Raw genomic sequence first — 14,407 nt, 5'->3', positions numbered from 1 at the left:
CGGCCAAGGGAGACTTGCGCCCCGCAGCGCCACTCTCGCTATGGCGGGGCAGACTCGAGACGACATGGCGGCCGGGGCAGGACGTGGGCGGATCCAACCCGGCGGCGCTGCCGGAAATGCCCCCCCCCCCCGGTGCGGAACGGTCCCGCGGCGCTGGGGGGCCCCCGGACCGCCCCCCGCGCTGGGGGTGATCGAGCGGCTCCCCCGGCCCTGCCGCCGGGCGCCCAACGCCGCGCCCGCAAGATGGCGTCCGGCTGCCCCGGAAGCGCTCGGCGCGCGGGGAGGCGCCCAACATGGCGTGGCGGTGGTGGGCCCGCGCCTGGGGCCCGCGGCCGCACAGGTACCGCCGGGCCCGGCCGGGGAGGGGGCGGCTGGGGCGGGGGGGGCGGGCAGTCGCGGTGGTGCTGATGGTCCGCGTCTTTCCCCCGCAGACTGACGGTGCTGCTAGAGCAGCGACAGGGTTTCCGCCGGGTGCGGCCGCGGCCCGAGGAGCCCCCCGCCGCCGCCGAGACGCGGCCCGGACCGCCGCCCCCGCGCCGCAGCCTTTGCCCGCTGCCGCCGCCGACCCGCGGCGGCCGCCCGTCGCCGCGCCGCCTGGTCAAGCCGCTTCTCTTCGCGGTGGGGGTAAGTGGCTCCTGCGGGCCGAGGGTTGCCGTGTCCGGCCGGGCGGGAGCGGGGTCGGCAGGGAGCCCCAGCGGGCGGCTCCGTGGCGGGACCCCCGTCTGTCAGCGGTGCCTTAGTCCCCATTAACGTGCTAGCGTTGCTCAGGGCTGAGCAACTGGGAATGGCGTGTAACGTAAGCCCAGGGCGAGCCGGGCTTCCTCAGCCGAGGCCACACACGGGCCGTCCTCGGGACGGTGCGTTCATTTTGACTTCATCCGATATCGCCCAGTTCACAGGCTCTGCCTTCGGATCCGCCGCCATCTGGCAGTATGAGTCGCTCAAGTCGCGGGTCCAGACCTATTTTGAAGAAGCTCGAGCAGACTGGTTGGATAAAATACGTCCGCAGAAGAGAGGGGACTTCAGAAAGCAGGTACGCGGAGCCAGGCCCGGCCTGTTCGGACACGGGTGGGTCCCTGCGGAAGCGTAAAACATGACCGCGTCTTTGCTCTGGTGTAGGCACATCTGCGAGCACCATTTGTACAACAGACACTTGTCCAGTTTATCCTGATTTTTAACTTGGAGAAATAATAGGTTCTCAGCAAATTCCTTACAAGAAAAACTGATCAAATTAGTTCTAGAAAACTGTAACTCACAATATCACTACAAAGGCTATACTGGAGCAAAATACCATCTTCACTCTGAAATGCAGGGAAGAGAGGTCGGTAGTAGTAGTTTGTATATCTAAATTAGGTACCTTTTTCACTATAAAAAAATTCTATTCTTGGTATGTCTAAGTGTTCTCAAAAGTGAACATGAACTCTGAAAGAGGACAGAGCTAGCTTAAATTCTGAACCTTAAGCATGAAATTTTTTACTGCTCTGGCTGCTGAAACGCATTCATATTTTCAATCTGTACTTCACAAATATGAGGGTTTAGAGGGCTTTTTTCTCTATGAGAACTGACATTTCCATGCAAATACTTTGGAGTTTGGGCAGTAAGAACAATGTAAGTACTGCAAGACTTGTTATAAATTTAGTTGACATCCCGAAAGTGTCAGTCATCTAGTTTTTAATTAAGTGTATTTAAAACTAAACTAAACATGCATGTATGTTTTACGTTTGTTTCAAGGTTACTACTGTGGCTTGTGATAGACCAGGCTTGATTACTCTTTCAGGTCTGCTTGTCCAAAGGAAGTAGGGCTGAGTGTGGAGCTGGAGAAGCACGGGGCCCTTGGTAGGACACAGAGGAGCTGTTTTTGTAATGTGTATTGTGTGCACTGTGGTACTTCTTCCGAAATGGGCGTGTGTTGTGGGTTAACCCTGGTGGGCAGCTAAGCACCACATGCTGCTTGCTCTCTTCTCCCTCAAATCCCCAGTGGGATGGGGGGAAGAGGAAAGAAAGAATAAAGGCAAGAAAACTTGGGGGTAAAGATAAAACAACAACCAAAAATTGTTTAATAAGTGAAGGATAAGTGGGAAAAGAGAGGAAAAAAAAAAACAAGTGATGCAAAGGCAGTCACTCACCATCTCCTGTGGGTAGACCAATGCCCAGCCAGTTTATGAGCAAAAGACGGCTAAACCTCCTAAAATCCCCTCTTTTCCCTTTTATTGCTGAGCATGACATTATATGGTAAGGAATATCTCTTTGGTTAGCTCTGGTCATCTGCCCAGTTGTGTCCGCTCCCAGCCTATTGTGCATCCCCAGTGTATTCACTGCAGGGGCAGAGTGAGAAATGGAAAAGGCCTTCATGCTGTGCAAACATTGTTCAGCAAAAGCTAGAACGTTAGTGTGTTATCAGTACTGTTTTGGTCAAAAAATCTAAAACACAGCATCATGTATGAGCTGCTATAAAGAAGATTAACTTTATCCTAGCCAGGCCCAGTACAGCATGCTTTCTTGCTTGGTGTATATGAACTGCAGGTGAGATTATGATTGCCACTTAATATTTTAAATAATTTTGGTTTTATACTTTTGCTTTCCTTCAAAACCTGAAGGGGAAGATCTGGTGATTAGCTATTCAAAAAATAGAACAAAACTGCCCTATTGTTAATAGGCTTAAACTCCCAATCCCCATCTTCCACTGGTAAGTTCTATTTTTAAAGTTCAGGATCCCCCAATAGCTTCTGAGGGCATCCACTTCTTGTATTTTACAAAAATCATGTTTGTTTAGTGTTCTTATACTGGAGAACTTTGTAGGAACTACCGGTATCTGTATCCTGTGCCAGAGAATTAAACAGAAAAATGCAATGAAGTTGTTACTTTGATACCAAATAGTGAATGATTTGTTTCGTACAGCATAATTTCTCCCTGCTGCAACCTACAGATAATTTTTATGACATTGTCCCCATCAATATGGTTGGAAGGTCATTGAGCTATCAATAAAATATTTGTCCAAAATTATTCTGAAAGCTGAGGAAGGGAAAGGGGGATGGAATTTGTCTGTGGGCTGACTGCGCTCAAAATAAACTTTTTCAGGGGTTTTAAACTTGGAGGAGGGCTGGGTGAGCTGGACGCAAAGGGGAATGGATTCCACATCTTGTGAGCCACCTCTGCAAAAGTGACCCTGGCACAAAAGTGGAATCTCTCAAAGGTGGGTGGTGTGATGTTAGACAGCATTAGGGTGAGGCTTAGTCAAGGCAGGGTTTATGCTAACTTTGGCCAATCTGCTAAAGTAGGCATTATGGGCAAGATCCTTGTTTAGTACCAGCAGAGGTAAACCCACAGAGTTGTGTAAAAGGATATAACCCCATTCTTTTTGAGGGAACTCTTCGTCTGTGTTGGGATATTTTATGACGAGGGTAGATAACTATTCTTGAGTAAGGAAATGCCAGCTTAAAAAGCTAAACCGATCAGAAATAAAAAAGTTTGAAACTGATTTACTTAACAGATTTCAAACAAATGCTTTCCATTCTTAAAAAGGTAGAACCTTGTGTGACTGTTTTTGAAATTGCAAATACTCTACAGTGACACTGATGTACAACAATTGTGTTTCAGGTTAACAGCTGGTGGAATAACCTGACTGAGGGTCAGCGGACTGTGACAGGTTTGTGTTAGCTTACAAGTATTAGACATTCACAGGAAGAGAAATATGGCAAACAGGTACAGTATGTTAAAACAAATGGCTTTCATACCACATTTAGGTTGTTAGGCACAAAGCATGTGTAAACTTACACCTGCACATACACTATTTCTGCTACACTTCCTTCTCACAAACTATTTTTTGTATGCATTAAAAAAATTCCTAAGCATCTGTGTGAGAGTGTGTGGAGGATTAGCTAGAATCTTTCCCTGGCAACATTTTTCTCAGGAACTGTGAAAAACAGTAAATGCTTTTAGAAGGAATACGAGTATATATTCCACTGATACGTGGAAATAAAACTCCCTGATAATTTTTTGCTATTTTACATACATAGCGTTGCAAACAATCAGCAACTATCTTGTGAGCTTTCCTTTGGTTGTGATGTAGTTTTGATTGGATAGCCTAACATCACTTGAAACCCCCAAGATAAAGGTAATGTGTGGAGAGAAATTGATGAGAACTTGATTAATATCTAAATAAAGTAGCTAAGCCATATTTGCTCTTGTGTATTCTACATGCTAACAAGACCTGTCAAAAAGTTTTGTACAATGCTTTGAATTGCTCTTCAACGTGCAAGCCAAGTCACCTTACAGATACAAATACTGTATTGGGGCAGGGGGGGTGAAGATTCATATTCTGTAGTCCCTAGAGCATCCCTCAACATCGAGTTAATCTAGTTCTAGCTGGTAGACCCTGAGCCATTTGGATACTTAACCCTGATTGCCATAACGAGATTGGGCTTACTGTACTGAAATTGCTGAGAGTTCTGCAACATCTTGGTGTAGCATGCAGGGAAAATATTTCCTTTAGTAAAAGAGCATGGTGGAATAGGATGGAGTGCCAAAAGAAGAGATCTATTACAATTTTGGTTTGGGGATTTATGTATCATAGTTTTTCACAGTTCTTACATTTTGTTGCAAACTTCAAATAGAGAATAGTTATGAGACATTTACCATTCTGTAAAGGAAGCACAATTATTTTCCCCTTTAATGTTTCTAGCTATTATAAAACATTTTAAATACTGAAATGCTTGGATAGAAACAGAGAAGGCACTTTAAACAAGAAGCAGTAATTTTGCATCAAACAAGAAGCAATAACTTTGCATCATTATGTTTCTAATTATTTACATTCTTATTTAAACTGAAATAAGATTGCAGTAAACAACTGTGAAGTAAAAAACTGGGCGTTTGCTATTTCCCAAAGGTAACTATGCCTTAGCAATGCCAACTCAACTTTTTATGCTCGATCTCTCAATAGTAACTTTACAATTACCTCAAAACCAAACCTCCCCAGAAAATGGAAGGGATGTATACTGCGTGCCTGTATGCTTCCCCTAGCCTGCGTGCGCAGTTAAATGCAACTGTGTAGCAGATTGGTGGCATTTGGGAATAAGGAGCTAGAGAGGCAAGAAAGGAGACCTCTTAAGCTGGCTTTTATTTCATTGGTTCTACAGTGGAATAGAAGTTTGAAACCATAGCTTGAATGTCTTAAGTACAGATTTTCTGGATTGTTGCATTCATTCATTACATCGTACATTAAAACAGTTGCAATTAAATGTCACATATATAAATATAGCTTTCAGTATTTTTCTTTGCTTTTTTCTAAACTCTATAAAGAAAGAAGTGGATACGGCTTTAAATGAAATAGTGAAGAAAAAGTATGGTTCTTGTAAGCTTACTTTTGAATGCTTGTTTACATTAAGCATTATGGCCTGTTCCATTCATAATTTGCTTTTATACTGTTTTTTCCTCTTAATAGGTATTATAGCTGCAAACGTCTTTGTATTCTGTTTATGGAGGCTGCCTGGTATGCGACGGATTATGTTTACATATTTCACCTCAGATCCATCCTCCAGTAAGTGAACAGTAATTTGGGGGACTTCTCTACATTGGGATGTAATAGAACCTCTGATCATACTGCAAAAGCTTTGGATGGCACATAGCTAGCTTGGAGCTCCATCACCCACCAGCAATCTCAGTCATGCCCAAATACATCATTTTGTCTAGACAGAAAAACACTTCTAGGGGAAAAAAGTTAGAAGTAATGAATTAAGAAAAAAAACCTCACTGGTGCTTTTCTAAATATTGTAATGTCAAAACTGTTGCCTGCTATCTGGCCTTTTACTGCATTCAGTGGAATGCAGCTCCTGCCTTTGTAAAGGTGAAGAGGCACTTCGCTAAATGATATCACCGCTTTCCTGGACAGAACGCTAATCATGCCAGTTTTTGGGAAGGAGAAAATAAATCGTACTATGTAATGCCATTCAAAAACTAGTGTCAAATGTGATTTTTTTTTTTCCTTTAACGTTCTGTGGGATGCAGATAGAACAGTCATCTGTCACATGCATGTGCACTTTCATCAATAGATAAGCATTTGTATGTTATGTCCGGAGTCCTTGTTTGAAAGCTGTACTTTGGGTCACATTAAAAAAAAAACCCACACAAAAGGTGGCTTTCACTGTGTGTGAAATGTTTTGAAGAGATTACCTTAAGAAAGCAGGTTACTAGTATTTAGTGGCAGAACAATTAGTTTTCATTTCTACAGTAGAGAAAAGAATTAAAAGGATGAGACAAGCATGCATTAGAGTACTTTCTGCTATCCTCTTAATTTCTGCTGAAAAAGTGGAAACTCAACCAATTCCCCACATACACTCCAAAGCTAAAGATAGCTGTTACCCAGATCTGAGCATCAGTCACCCCAGACGCTCCTGCTTTAAATAATGTTGACCTTTAAACTTGCTAATTAGCTTTTTTGCATTTTCAAGGCTGCTGTTTCAGTGAGGAGAGATAGCTTTTTGAAAGGAAAATGGCTTTTTCTTTATGAGTCCCTCTCTGTAGCAAAATGATTTTATATAGATGCTCATATAATATATTAAAAATCTTTCACCATATATATATAAAAATAAAATCTGTCTTTTCCTTTCCAAAGCATAGGAGATGTGTCATAATATAAATGTTTTATAAGAAACATTCCCCAGTAGGTAAATAAGACTTTCTAAAGTAGCTGTTTGTACAGCTTGCATGTCTCTGGGATATATGTTCTACCTTTCAAAAGGTATTGCATGGAATTTGAAATTTGTTACATTTCTGGTTTTATTACATAGCTTGTATTGGAGAATTCTAAGCGTAATTAGCCTATAGTATATCTTGATAAATTTCTAGTCTGCATGACATGTAAGTTGAAGTAAATTAAAACACTGACTCTTTTTTCCATTGTTTTTCTCTTTTGTAGGAGCTCTGTGTTCTCCCATGCTGCTCTCTACATTTAGCCACTTCTCTCTATTCCACATGGCAGCAAATATGTATGTTTTATGGAGTTTTTCCAGCAGCATTGTCTCTCTTCTGGGATGTGAGCAGTTCATTGCAGTGTATCTTTCTGCTGGTAATGTTAAATATATATATATATATATATTTACAACACTTAAAAAATATAAAAATATGTTCATGCAAGTAAAGTGTGTGCATGGTTAATAGATGTATGATGACAGATGGCCATCGTTCAGTCCCACACATTGCTCTATACTAACTGCAGTACTTGCTGTCATACAGAATTTTGATGGGTTTAGGATATTTGGCTTCAACATATCATGACAATACAAGTATCTGGTCTTAAGTCATGCTTAGCTACCAAAATAAAATAGCTCTTAATACAGCCTCATGGGAGTTTCATGAGGAAAGATGAGAATTAATTCAAGTTAAAACAAATATACCGCCTCCCCTCCCTCCCCCAAAAAAACCCACAACAACAACAACAAAACAAGCCACACCACCTACAGTAGCTTCTTTAGGAAGATGTACAGATAACAAGTTAACATTGTTAACTTTCTGATGCTTGTCTGCGTTGCTGGTATTGTTTCCAATAGTCGTTCTTCCTTTCTAGGGGTTATCTCCACTTTTGTCAGTTATGTTGCTAAAATGGCCACTGGAAGGTTTGAACCATCCCTTGGAGCTGTAAGTATCTCAGAATATGAGAAACCTTATAATGATCTCCGAAGCCGTTTTCAAAGCCTGCTGTATTTTTTAACCTGCTTAAAAGCCAAGAATATATTTGGGATAGCAGAAACTAGGAAAGTCTACCAAAACCAAGTAACCAGGCAATGATTCCTGTGTAAGAACTTGCCCGTTCTTCAAATATATTAACTCTTGTAGCAGCAGCCCAGAACTAATGCCACTTAATGCTAATGTCTTGTAAATGAGTACTTAACAGCAGGACGTCTTGTCACTGAGCAGATAGTTCAGTTCTAAAACTTACTTCATAAATGTTATTGCATAATTATGTATCACAGTCACCTCTAATTGAAAATAGAATACTTTAGAAAGAGATCATGTAGTCAGACAAGCAAAATCAGCATGTGATACTAGTGGAAGTTGTAGGGCATGCTGTGCAGAAAGGGCAGCACTCCTGCCAAAAGTCTCACAGTATGAAAGATATGAGGCAGGCTGAGGAGGTGTTGTGGTTGTCTATTCTTTACAAGTATTTTTAGTAGTAGAACGTTTTAAAACACTTAGCTCGCTATGAGTTTGAGGCTATAACTTAGCCATTTGCCAAGTTTTAAAGGATTCTTAACTTATTTTACTAAATAATTTTGGTAAAAGCCAAAAGTCAGATTCTTATTTCTCAATTGGAATGAAAAAAATCTGTTGAGCAGTCCCTAAGTTAGAATTTTTGGTAGTGCGGTCTATGTATTGTCCCTTTATCTTGTGAATAAACTCTATCTGGAGCAAGTTACTTTCGATTAGTCTTATTGACTGAACTTAGTGAAATTGCCACACGTTGCATTAGTTTACTGTAATCACAGCCTTTCCATTGACATATTTCATGGATACAAAAGCCCATGGTCAATTTAGTACGGACCAGGGAGTTGCTTGTTTCATTGACAAAAGATTTCTTGTCCCTGTCCATCTGTTATTTTCCTTGTTTTGGTACAAGCTTCGGAATGATTCCCTTCATCTGAGATGTCTGTATTTGATTAATATATGTTAGATTTTTAGGGTTTACTGGGAAAAAAAAAACACATTAACATAAATTGTTATCTTAAAAATCAGGGGGGGAGGCATGTCTTAATTAAATAAGAGCATTTGAGGGGTATTTTTTTTCCCAGTATTTATAAATTTGGATATTGAAATTAAATAATGGTGTCTTATTTTATTTTTATTCTGAACTTTGCTGTGGTGCTTCATACTTTGAGGTTTACTACAGGGTTGCATTTGAAAATAAAAGCCAAAAGGAAAACAGGTTCACATGCAGAAAAATAAATTTTTCCTTATGTAACAACTTAGCTTACTTTCATGTATTTTAATGTATTTACAGTCAGGAGCTATAATGACTGTCCTTGCAGCCGTATGTACAAAGATGCCAGAAGCAAAACTAGCCATCATATTTCTTCCAATGTTCACATTTACAGCAGGAAACGTAAGTGCCTCTGAACTTCAAAGAAATCCTACTCTTAAAACATTTTCCCCATACCTTTCCAGTATCTGAGCTTGCGTCCTCTTCGTTTGTGCTTCTTAGCTGTTAAATTTATTTTGAAAGACGATACAGGTCATGGAAGTCCTGGAGACCATTTCTGAATTGTTGCAGCCTAGCACAATCATTACATAAATGTGTAGTGAATTTAGAATTATCTTAAATTCCATCCTCCATGGGTCTGTTTCAAATCTGATACTAAGAGGTGAGAGAAGTTGGGAGGGACTCTGGTTCACCTGTCTGAGGAGACTTGCATACGCGTACTGTTCTTTCTGATGAGTGATATTTTTTATAGCAGCACTTGTTAAGGCTGATCTAATACTGATAAATTTTTCTTCAAGAAGAGGGTATCGAGATGGGAAAAACAATTTCACTTCTCAAGGGGAAATAACATTCCAGCCCTGGAGGAATATCTGCCTCCTCGTTTGGATACCATCTTTTGATACTTCGAAGAACACTGTTGGGGTTAGAAATAAGTTACTGAGGCTTTTCTTCATGTGTAGTACCAGGGCTTCTTTTCTGTTTCATTAAGTTCTTTTAAGCACATCCACTACCCCATTTAAGAAAAGCTTCTCATATATATCTTGACTTCATTTAATAAGTTAATTATCTTTGGTCCACTACTTAAAGATGTTTTACTTAAAGCAGTTAAGCTTTGTCATTTCAAGATCATGATATTTAATATTTTTTGGAAGTGAAGCTTACAGATTTGAACAAGTGTTCTTAGATGTAGCCTTCATGTTTTTCTTGTACTTCTGCTTGAGTGGACCTGGTTTTTTGCATGCTACCCTTTAACTGCATCTTTCCTAAAACAGATGGCCAGGGTAGAAATACAGAGCCACAGAGAGCATTGCCATGAGGAAGTACTCATTGCAACAGTAAAACAAGAGCAACATTGGCTATTGCAGTATAAACATTGGAATAATTTTAGCCCTAGTAGGTAATTGTATTTCTAAACTTTATGTGCTCCTTTAGCCTACCTTACATATACTGTAATCGGCTTTTAAAATAAACAAGCCAATGTAGCAATATAGCTGCTATTCTAACACAATATGCTTAAGGAAAGAAATCCTACTTAAAGTAACACTTCATCCTAACATTAAATCTGTTGGTCTTTTTGGAATGAGGCATTTAGTAAAATTTTGCATAATTACAGTTATGGTAGTTTGTATACCTCCTGAGGATGGTATACCGTTGCTCATGCTGTTTCTGGCTATGGAGTTATTAACCATCATTCTGATTTTCTACCTTCCAACAGATGTGTCATTTGGGAGAGTGTGATAATCAATTTATACCAGATAAGATGACAGGGATGCTGCCCCACATGTTCCATCCGCTAGAGGGTTGTGTTTGGGAGGACAGATGCACATAAATCTAAGCTATCTCAGAATTAGTGAATGAGAATGTTGCAATTATGTATTTTGTGGTGTCTTTTATAGCATGTACTCTTTTAAGTAACTTCCTTTTTTTTTTCCCCTGACCTGGGTGTGGAATGTATGTGTAGCTTTAGAAATTAAGATTGGAAGAGACTGAGTATTTAAAAAGGACACATTCCTACCATGCACTATTCTGTAGCTGCTCATAGCTGTAGTGTGCTGTCAAAATACAGACAAGGACTGAGTCTGTTGTTTTAAAACAATTGTTGGGGTTTTTGTTTGTTTGGTTTTGGGTGTGGTGTTTTTGTTTTGTTTGTTTTTTTTTTTTATAGTGATTGCTTTGATATAAAATTTATGGGATATTTTTTGATCCCAAATTTTTGCTCTGTGCCAGAATATGAAACTTTGTTATCAGCGGTCATTATATGCTGTGACTGATCCTGTCCATTCCATGTTCTGTTCCTTTCCAGGCTTTAAAAGCCATAATTGCATTTGACACTGCAGGGCTTGCTCTAGGCTGGAGACTTTTTGACCATGCTGCACATCTTGGGGGAGCTCTCTTTGGAATGTAAGTCTGTATTTATTAACTTCTGTTTGTTTCATATTTAAATTCATCCTATATTTTTTTCCTCTTTATTTCCTCTTATTTCTGAAGCGTGGGGGTTTTTTGGAAAGTTGTCTTAAGTAGTATTGAAGATAACTCACTGTTATCCTTGTGCTATAAAATTGTGTGGAAAATACTGTTGACAGATGCTTAGAACTGAAAGAAATTGAGCTGAACTGCCTTAGAATGATAGACTAGGTGTCAGCTTGTCCTGTCACTGTAACCTGGGCTGGCTGTCTCTGTACTCTCCCCAGCACGTTGAAGAGAGTCACAAGGCAGAAAAGATTCTCACAAAACACAGCATGGACAAATTAAAATAACTGTAGAATTAAACAGCCAAGAAAATTTCTTTGTCTCTGTGTTTTTCCTCTAATTGCCAATTTAGAGAGAGCTACAGAGTTAGCATAAGCCGAGGCCAAATTCCTTTGAGCAGCCTCTACTGCTGTTTCTCAGTGTTGCTGCATTGTCTTTTTGTGGAGCCTTTCTGATTGGGAAGAACTACTAGAAACCAGTTTGTAGGAAACAGTTCAGCATTGTTCCATGTTTGAACTACATTACCTAATGAGTTTTTCCCCTTCTACCTGATTGCAATGTTGTCTTAATTTCACACTTATTGCTAAGAGCATTTTTAAACATTTTATGTAGGCATTTTAAAAGCCTACCTGAGATTTAACTAGGCCGGACAAAGAACAGGTGGAGGACACTCATTTTGGTCTAGGAACTGGTTTGCCTTTGTTGGCTATTTCTTGGCTTTGGTGTCAGTAAGTTCTGTGCTGCACAGTCTCCTTTTCTCCCCTTCTCTGGCATCACAAATGCCAGGCATTTGATGTAGTCTTGCTGATTCATACCTACTTTCTGCCATGATCAGCTTGTTCATTATAATGCAGATTCACATATTATTAAAATAGGATAGCAGTTGCAGTAAAAATTGTCTTGAGTTGACAAGTAACTTGCCTTCCTCACCTACATATCTTTTACCTGTGTGTTCTACTCTGTGATCATTTTGGTCACTTCATCCTAAAAGAGGGCCTCTATTTATGACATATGTTGAATGGACAAAGTGTTTTCTATACATTGCCTCACAGACAGTTGTCCGCTTCAGAAAGTGGCTATATGATTTAAAGGAATGGCCAGTTTGCCTAGTGCTGGCTGATGGCTCCTATAAAAGTGCTTTTGTTATTCAGAACTCAGGTGTGAAGTTAGGCTTGTGGGAGAACCTTCAACCTGTTTCCACGCATTTGCTTCCCCTCCCACCTCTCTTCTCCACCATAGCCTCCCTTGCTTAATCACTTATGTTGATATTTATATATCAGCATATTATGTTTCTCTATGAATATAAATTAAGCTAGAACACTTTGATAGATTAAATCTTCATTTAGATGTTTATAGAAGAAAGTTCACTTTGAATGGAATGTAGCTGTTCATTATGGGGCAGTTGTATTTACATATTAGAAAAATACTTCTACTTGGTGTTGTCAGTAAGGATTAGCAAAAGCAACAGTACTGTTTTAACAGTCTCTTAAATGGAAATATATTTTTTTGTATCTTTTTTAAGTAGAAATCATGAGAGCGTGAAATTAAAGGCATGAAAACCATTCATTCTTAGGACGGAGACAAGCAAGAACACAAAGAAGTTAACTATTAGGAGTCAAGAGAACAAGTGGCTTGCCTGCCGCTGCCACTTTCTGGGAATGTTGTTCTTTCTGCCTCAGTTTATCTTGTCTCCTATATTAAGCATTTCAGTTACTTGATTTTAGTGATCAGCCTGTTCCTCAGATACAAAGAAAAGTTGCAGTTAGTTTTAACTAATATTTTCTTTCTCAGGTGGTATGTGACTTACGGCCATGAGCTCATATGGAAGAACAGAGAACCACTGGTGAAAGCTTGGCATGAAATGAGGACAAAGAACACAGGAAAAGGAGGAGGTGGAAGATCTAACTGATTCTAATCCTAGAGATTCCTTGTGCCCGAGTGGTATATTACTTGAAGACATGGGATTGAATTGGTTTTGAAGGTTTTTTGCTACTCCACATTAAGCCTCTAAGGAGCTGAAGTTTCTAATGTAAACTACCGTTACAGAAATGCGTATCAATAGAAAATGAACTCTGACAAAAGGTGGAACAATAAAGGTTTTTATCCTATTGCTCTCTGAGGTAACAGTCTGCATTACATTTTTTAAAGGAGGAATAAAAATAAAACTTTCTAATGAAGTGACCAAAAGCTCTGTCCAAAAAACTTCAAAATGGGGGACAACTGGTTAATACTTAGGAAGATAAACATTTTTAAAACTGAGGAAGTTAATGGATCACGCATCCCCCTAATGTCCACCAAACACCACTAGGTGCTTTCCTAGAAGGCACGCTTTAGACAGACTGGACTCAACATAGGGCTAATGTGGTGAAGTTCAGTGGTCTTTATTGTTGAAAAGATTGGATGAGATAAGCCAATGGTCTCTCTTGATCTTAAACTTGAAATACGTGAAGCAATACTGGATTGGTTGCCAAAGCTTACCTACTGGTTAATGATCCAGCTTTGTTTGTCAGCTGTGGCTTATTTAACCTATGTGTGTTTTTCATTTCTATCTACTTCCAAGATGCTGTTACATCTTCTTAGAATTTACTACAATGATACCTTTTTCTCTTTCATAGTTACATGCAGCAGAACAATGACTTATACTGTAGGTTTGGGTATTTTACCATTAGTTATACTGCTTTCTATATTCTTTCACTGCATTAGTTTGTTTTTGGGTTTTTGTTTGTTTATTTGTTTTTTAAAGTTGTGCTGTATTGCTAGTTTCCTTTAAGGTTTTTCTAAGAATTTTTAAAAAGTAACATTTGGTTCACAATGTGCCAGTTCTAGAAAAATAAGTAGCTTTAGCAAAAATAGATGAGGTGACCGAGATCAACAACACTGTAACCAGAAGTAACTACTAAAGTAAACCTGAGGGTAGTAGCATGACCAATGTTCCTATTATACAAGTAAAAACAAAAATTGGATTTTGGGTATGCTACTACTGTGTGCCTGTCGTGCAAGGATGACTACCAAACCCCTTGCAAAGGGCTGAGGAGTCTGCCCAGGTACAAGCTGGTGGGTTCAAACCCTTAACTCTTCCCTGTAGGCTGAATTAGTTATTCCAGATGGGCTGACTTGCCAAAGAACACGTTGCATCTGTAAGAAGCAACTTGTGCCTTTTTACTTTACAACAAGTGCCTAGCAAAAAATATATTTCCTGTAGGGGTGAACAATACATAATGCTAAATGGCACCAGTTGTAATAAAT

The 14,407-nt window shown here is 39.9% G+C and overlaps 1 protein-coding gene across 2 annotated transcripts; it reads left to right on the top strand.

Annotated features, from left to right (window-relative positions):
* The first annotated feature begins 136 nt into the window (after window positions 1–136).
* PARL (presenilin associated rhomboid like) lies at window positions 137–13,280 on the top strand. 2 transcript variants are annotated; one of them, XM_075158087.1, is made up of 10 exons: window positions 137–340; window positions 432–624; window positions 893–1,033; window positions 3,598–3,646; window positions 5,441–5,536; window positions 6,914–7,063; window positions 7,562–7,632; window positions 8,993–9,094; window positions 10,995–11,092; window positions 12,953–13,280. In XM_075158087.1, the coding sequence occupies exons 1-10, from the start codon at window positions 294–296 to the stop codon at window positions 13,068–13,070; spliced, it is 1,065 nt and encodes a 354-aa protein (XP_075014188.1). In that variant the 5' UTR covers window positions 137–293; the 3' UTR covers window positions 13,071–13,280. The 2 variants fall into 2 exon arrangements, with proteins under 2 accessions (XP_075014188.1, XP_075014189.1); XM_075158088.1 differs by lacking the exon at window positions 5,441–5,536 and having other exon boundaries at window positions 198–340.
* Window positions 13,281–14,407: the final 1,127 nt, after the last annotated feature.

The sequence above is a fragment of the Calonectris borealis genome, chromosome 9, assembly GCF_964195595.1.
Source record: "Calonectris borealis chromosome 9, bCalBor7.hap1.2, whole genome shotgun sequence".
In the NCBI taxonomy this organism is placed as follows: domain Eukaryota; kingdom Metazoa; phylum Chordata; class Aves; order Procellariiformes; family Procellariidae; genus Calonectris; species Calonectris borealis.
Note: the sequence above shows the minus strand (reverse complement) of the source record. Positions and strands in the feature narration are given on the sequence as shown.

Bases quoted from the DNA above. Each gene is read 5' to 3' on its own strand.
- PARL (XM_075158087.1), top strand. From the start codon at position 294: ATGGCGTGGCGGTGGTGGGCCCGCGCCTGGGGCCCGCGGCCGCACAG. The intron at 5,537-6,913 runs GTAAGTGAACAG...TCTCTTTTGTAG, and splicing joins CACCTCAGATCCATCCTCCA to GAGCTCTGTGTTCTCCCATG. The intron at 7,633-8,992 runs GTAAGTATCTCA...ATGTATTTACAG, and splicing joins TTGAACCATCCCTTGGAGCT to TCAGGAGCTATAATGACTGT.